This window comes from Mandrillus leucophaeus, unplaced genomic scaffold (genome assembly GCF_000951045.1).
Source record: "Mandrillus leucophaeus isolate KB7577 unplaced genomic scaffold, Mleu.le_1.0 Scaffold49, whole genome shotgun sequence".
NCBI classification, from domain to species: domain Eukaryota; kingdom Metazoa; phylum Chordata; class Mammalia; order Primates; family Cercopithecidae; genus Mandrillus; species Mandrillus leucophaeus.
This window is the reverse complement of record NW_012105253.1, coordinates 3,102,688-3,109,677: the sequence shown is the minus strand read 5'-3', so window position 1 is coordinate 3,109,677 and position 6,990 is coordinate 3,102,688. Positions and strand designations below refer to the sequence as shown.

At 39.0% G+C, this 6,990-nt stretch overlaps 1 protein-coding gene across 1 annotated transcript in view; it reads left to right on the top strand.

The window, feature by feature from the left end:
• UBN2 (ubinuclein 2) overlaps positions 1–6,990 on the top strand; it is a 79,326-nt gene that overhangs the window by 9,189 nt on the left and 63,147 nt on the right. The window contains exons 2-3 of the mRNA XM_011995502.1: positions 5–134; positions 5,436–5,528. Coding sequence (XP_011850892.1) covers positions 5–134; positions 5,436–5,528 — 223 coding nt within the window. The remainder of the gene's footprint in view (positions 1–4; positions 135–5,435; positions 5,529–6,990) is intronic.

Here is a 6,990-nt window from a genome sequence, read left to right as displayed (position 1 = left end):
CGGCTTCCCGGGCTGAGCAGCCGCCGCGGCCGCCGAGGGAGACGGTGCGCCTGGAGCTGGTGCTCAAAGACCCCACCGACGAGAGCTGCGTGGAGTTCAGTTACCCGGAGCTGCTGCTGTGCGGAGAACAACGGGTACAGAAGATTCCTCCCTCCTGCCCCAGACCCCGAGAGCCTCAGGACCCGCCGTCTTCCCCAGCTGGTTTGCACCTTGGGACGCCCACCGAGCGCGTCCGGGTCGCCCCGAGGGTGGGGTGCGGGGGGCCGGGGCCGAGCGGGTGGACGGGGCGGTGAGCGCTGCTTCCTCCACTCCCTGGGGTGGCCGAGGCTCTCACCCGGCCGCACCGAATCCCCAAACCCCCGGCACTCGCTCCCAACGCCGCGCCGAGCCTGTTTTCTTGTGCACTTTTCGGAACCTCAGATTTTCCTTCTTTCCTTTCTGCACCCCACACAAAATCCTGGGGCCCTGCAGGCCGTGTGGCTGGGTTCTCCCTGTGGCGCTACAGCTGTCGTTCCAGTAGAAAGGAAGAGAAAACCTTGGGGGACACGCCCCCCAGTCTGAAGCAGAGAGATTGTGTAACCCCTCTCGTATCATCCTCATCCTCATCACTGTTTGTTTTGCTGGGCGCCGTGGCTGCTGAGGTGTGCTTGCGTGCCTGTGATATTTTTCTTAATCGAAGGGAATTTAAGAATAATTAAAGGTTTTCAGAGACTAAGGATCCCACTTTAGGAATGGAGAAGTGGGTTAGTTAATCTGGTTACTAATTTTTCTCTCGTGTTGGTATTGGAAAACCTTTTTAGCTTTCCTTTTTTGTGGAGTTTGTTTATATTGTAATTGAATGGGAAAGTGTCTCCTGTTTTATTTGACACCTACCCGTCATATTATTTAAATGTATTATCATTAGTTTATAGAAGAACATTGTACTCGGCCTTTGTAATTTTCGGAGGATGATGAGAAAAATCTCAGCTTTGAATTTTTTAAAACAATTGAAAATACATAGGTATGCTTTTGATGTAAGAGGTGAACAATGGAGAAAGGATAGGGCTTATGTTGGTAATTGTAATTTTTATTGTTGTGGGTTGGTGGATCTTCAGAAGTAAGTTAGAAAAGGAAATGATAGATTAACAGTAAAGAAAGAGAACAGTTTTTCTCTGTTGCTTAGCAATTATGCCCGTTATTAGGCTTTGCTTTAGCTTGGGTCTAATGGACTCCAGAAGTCACTTGTTTTTTCATCTTCAACTACCTTTATGGTCAAAATGACTGACTGCTTAGTCACAAAGTATCATGTTGAACAGTTTCACTAGATTTTGTTTACTTTATGGCCAGCTAATGTTTTGATCATTATTTAGAAATGTTGTGTGGTCCAATCATTACAAAATGTTTTAAACCAGAATGAATTGTTTAAAGGTAGAGATCACTTTAGTCACTTCCACATAACATTTTGCTCTTTAGACTCACTTGAGTGCCCCCTCTTTATAAATGTGATGTCACTTTTTTCCCAAAAGAATATTAAAAATATTGGATTGGAGCATTTTCCAAACAGTGTATTTGAGCTGCTAATCTAAGTTGTTTTGCAGTTTTTGTAATTTTCATAAATTGCAGGAGAGAAGCATTCTCTTTGTGTAAAAAATACATAGCAATAACTACCTTTACTGAGTTCTTACTGTGTGCTAGACACGGTTCTAAGCACTGCACGTGGTTTTTCTAGTAGTCCTACAGAACTCCATGGGGTAAAAACTGTTATCCTCACTTTACAGACGTATGTAATTTTATTAGTACTTCTTTCCATAGTGACATAATTTCTTAGTAAAACAAAATTTCTTAATATTAACTCATATAGTTTAGAAGATTCTGCCAAAATGACGTAAAATGTAAGTCACGGTAGAACTACAAAGACCTTTATTATGTCCCTATTTATGCTGTAATAGTCACACGATGGCAAATTAATAATACATGTGTATCATTTAATTGTAAAAAAGTTTGACACCCTAGCTTTGTTAACTTGGTAACACCAGAACTACTACTTTCGTGTAATGGGAGAAAGAGGAATAATTCCATTTAATTTTTCTGTTTACTTATTAACAATGTAGGTGTCTATTGGCCCAATTTTCTCGTTGTATATCAACCTTCTATCTTTTTTCATATACCTCTGAACAAAACAAAATCCATTGTATATAATCACCTTTGCAACAAAGATTTGCCACATTTTCCTGTGATTGCTGCCAGTGAATACCCTTATTATGCAAGAAAGCGTAGAAAACATATGTTTAAGTAAAATTGTCATGGTTTCATGAAGGGAAATCCTAGAAGAGAGACCATCAGAAAGCAAAATGCGAACATTAGAATTGGTCTGGAAAGTTGGTGGTTCCCAAAATTAGAAGAATTAGAGGAGGAAGGACTACATTTTTGAAATAGCCATCTATCAGTAAATAAGATTTTAGTGCCAGATGCTGAAATTGGTAGATGTGGGGCTATTAAAAAAAAAAAAAAAAAAACAAAAGGTGTATTACATATGGATACCATTCATATGGGTGCATTTAAATCAGTTCCCTTCGTAAATACTAAATGAACAGTAAAACCCTGATTTACTGAAACACAATCAGAAATTTTTCTGTGCTCTATTTTTAATGCGAAAAGCACAATTAAATAATTTGTGCTGGGAAAATACGAAAAACAAAACCACAGGTTAGCTAAACCTTTAACCTTATTGTCTCTGTGCAGTACAGTGCTGTGATTGAGGTGGTTTAGGATGATGACCGGCATTGGAATCATCTCTATCATGAGTGATTAATTTGGTCACCATTTCTGGCTGAAGGGTAATAGTGCATTTTAGAAATAAATTTTGGCAATGATTGATATACAAAAAAAAGGTTTAATTCTTAGTAAACCAGAAAAATCAGTTAACCAGAACACCCATTTGTGAACATGCTTAATTGAACATTTACTGTAAAAAGAAAAATAAGTGTTTATAGTATGTTAATATAACTGTACTATTTGAGAATTCCATGGCATTTCATTGTTTGCATATTTTGGATAAAATTTGTGAAAGAATCTCCTGAAAGTGGTGTTGATGAGTTAAGATCAAAGGACAAAATTACTGCATCAGTTTTGCATGTGGGTAGTTGATAATTTTCAGATATTTTTTCACCTGAAAAAAACAAAAAAGCTTAGTCTTGATTGGGGAAGGGTGTTTATTCTTAACTGTAAAAGAAAAGTGAGTCCATTTTCTTAAATTTGTTTTTGTAGGCTGTCAAGAGAAAATAAGAGCTGAACTTTTGATACCTACATAAAGTACATAAAATATTTTAGAATGGCATATAAGGTGATTCTTATCAAAAATATAGATCCATAGGTTTATATTTATACATATAAAATGAGTCATACCACAGAGGAAGTATTTGGGCTTCACAGTGCGTGAGGGAGCAGTTTGTAATAGACATGGCGATTGCTCACTGTCCTTAACCTGAGCCTCTAGTTAAGGTTATACCTGCCAGGCGTGGTGACTCACGCCTGTAATCCCAGCACTTTGGGAGGCTGAGGTGGGCGGATCATGAGGTCAGGAGATCGAGACCATCCTGGCTAACACGGTGAAACCCTGTCTCTACTAAAAATACAAAAAATTAGCCAGGCAAGTTGGCGGGCGCTTGTAGTCCCAGCTACTCTGGAGACTGAGGCAGGAGAATGGCGTGAACCCAAGAGGCAGAGCTTGCAGTGAGCCAAGATCGCACCACTGCTCTCCAGCCTGAGCAACAGAGCAAGACTCTGTCTCAAGAACAAACAAAAAAGGCTATACCCTGGACATGCCTAGGATTCCTTATTATTCTCACTAGTTGATTCCTTTTTGGATCATGTTTATGTTTTTCATTGGTAAAGTTTTTTTTGAGGGGTGACGAAGTCTCTCTCTGTCTCCACCAGGCTGGAGTGCGGTGGTGCGATCTCAGGATCTCAGCTCACTGCATCCTCCACCTCCCGGGTTCCAGCAATTCTCTTGTCTCAGCCTCCCGAGTAGCTGGGACTACAGGCAGGTGCCACCACACCCGGCTAGTTTTTGTGTTTTTAGTAGAGACAGGGTTTCACCATGTTGGCCAGGCTGGTCTTGGACTCCTGACCTCCCAAAGTGCTGGGATTACAGGTGTGAGCCACTGCTCCCGGCCTTTCATTGGTAACTTCTATTGGGGTGAAGTATTCTATAAATTTATTACTTATTACAATGATTTTAAAAATTAATTCTAAAGTTAACTCCTTTAAAGAAGTATCCCTTTATTCTAATGTCCCAAGTGTGATGAATTGTCTCGTATTCATTCTGTCCACATTTTTCTATCATGTTTTTTAGACCGATCACTTATCAACTTTTATATCCAGGATGAAGTATCTCAGTTTCTAAGTGTGCAAATCTTCCTTCCTTCTGCATTTTTTCTTGCCCTTCAGAGTCCATTGAATCTGTGTCAGTATTTCAGTTGTAGTATACCTTAATTTTTAATTACCTCAGTCAGTTGTCTGAAATTGGATAAAAGTAGTATTTTTATCCTTGTTTTGGTTTTTTTGTGCATTGAAAACCATATATATGTTTGTATACTAAAGTAGAAGACTTAAGGATGTGATGGCTATTTTTGTTTGTTTTGTTAAATAGATGGTTAATGTGGGCTTCTAGCTCTGTGTTTGTGTGTTTTAAACCATGTATTATAATAAACTTTCACTCTCCCCTACTAGAAGAAAGGCATGGTAATGTAACCTTTTTGCAGCTATTTCTCTTTTCTAGCTTTGTTTGAAAGTAGTGTGTATTCCCTGAATGGATATCCATTGACAGGATATTGGTGATATAATGGTTGTTGATACTGGACCTCAACAGAAAACCTTAGCTGCTATACACACTCAGTGTTAACTCACAGGCAGATGATTAAGTGTTGATTTTAATTAATAATCTAGAGCTCCTTTTGGAAGCATTTCCTGATCAAAGCAGTTAATCTTTGCTAGTGAAGATATCACTCTAGAGTCATAAGTGAGATTTTCATGTTTAGCTAGTGTTCCTGGGGATTTTTTTTCCTTGTTATTTTGGATAAGGTGACCGTATGATCATTTTGCAGGTGAAGACAATTTGGATTGTTGAGTTCTTACTCATCAAAACACTATGAAGTGTATATGAGTCTATTACAACTGTAAATATTTTTTACTATGAAACAACTTTTTTTAGTTTTAATACTTCTGACTTGTTAGTATTAGGAAAAGTCTCTTATTGATTAAATTTAAAATATAGTTTCTGAATAATATAATTGTATAACATATGTTATATATTCTCACTAGTTTATTTCCTTTCGGATCACATTTATTGAAATAGAATTGAAGTGTTTGTTATATAATGATAAATAAATAAACAATAATACTATTTGTAATACTAATGGATACTTCTGTTTCTTTTCCCATTCACCTTGAATCAGAAGAAGCTCATTCACACAGAAGACCCATTTAATGATGAACATCAGGAGAGGCAAGAGGTGGAAATGTTGGCTAAGAAATTTGAAATGAAATATGTGAGTATAATAAACTGATCCCTTTTTTTAGTCCTATTGACCTGTTTCCTTTCTGTGACTGGTCGGGAGGGCCTGTAAATATTCATTGCCTGCCTTACCTTGTTCTCACAAATTGAAACCAAGTGAATGGTTAGATAGTCAAATAAAGATTCCAATAGGCTTGTGATAAAGTAGTCATCATTCATTTTTATGTTTATTTATTTATTTTGGAAACAGGGTCTTGCTCTGGCACCCAGGCTGGAGTGCAGTGGTGCAGTGTTGGCTCACTGCAACCTCTGCCTTCCAGGTTCAAGCGATTCTCATGCCTTGGCCTCCCAAGTAGCTGTGACTACAGGGGCAACACCACACCCAGCTAATTTTTTGTATTTTTAGTAGAGATGGGATTTCACCATGTTGGCCAGGCTGGTCGTGAACTCCTGACCTCAAGTGATCCATCCTGCCAAGTAGCCATCATTTATTATAGTCTTTCTAGAGTCCAGGCAGTTTGCTTTTCATATATTATCTCCAATCTTTGTAACAAAACCACAAGCTAAGTAATATTGACCATATTTTACAGATGAGGAAACTGAGGCTCTGAGTTCAAGATTAAGTGACTGATATAAGGTCACACAGTGGCAAGAGTAAGCTACAGGTCCAGGTCTGTGTAGCTCTAACTCTATTCGCTTTCTGCCACCATCGAGAATGCTATTTTAATTCCCTTGATATAGTAGTACTCAAACCTTTCTGCCTCTTAAGAGTTTGACAGTGAATATGTGTACTTCTAAGCCCATAGCATCAGACTCAGAACCAGCATGATACCTCTTTGAAAGTGTCCGGTTTTTGCTAAATATTCATGTACATTTTATATTCAGTGCCATAATATATTGGTGTTTGTTTGAATACAAAAATAATTTTTAATTACCTGATTAACTTGCTTAACATTTTTCTCAAATTTTCTAGTATTACTGACTTTGTAGAAAGCCCCACTCCTCACCCCACATTTACACTATGGCTTTAAGTACTCTTGGCACTTTGCTAAAACATAACCCAGTTGAGAAGCAACACTTTACCCCTCTGATTCCTCTGTGAGCATTGAAAATTATCCCACGAGAGGAAGGATATCAGCTCACACTGGCCTAGTCATTCATACTACCCTCAAGATACCACTGGGATCTTGACCCAATCATGCTGGCTCCTTGTAATTAAGAAACCATTTGAGGGTAGAAGAAATAGATGAGAATAGATTGGAATTGAAATCAAGTCCTAGGCCATACTTTGCCATCTTCTAATTGTGTCCTTTTGGTGAGGTTTTTAGCTCTGGGCTACAGTTTTTTTTTTCTCTCTCTCTCTCTTTTTTTTTTTTTGAGACGGAGTCTCGCTCTGTAGCCCGGGCTGGAGTGCAGTGGCCGGATCTCAGCTCACTGCAAGCTCCGCCTCCCGGGTTTACGCCATTCTCCTGCCTCAGCCTCCCAAGTAGCTGGGA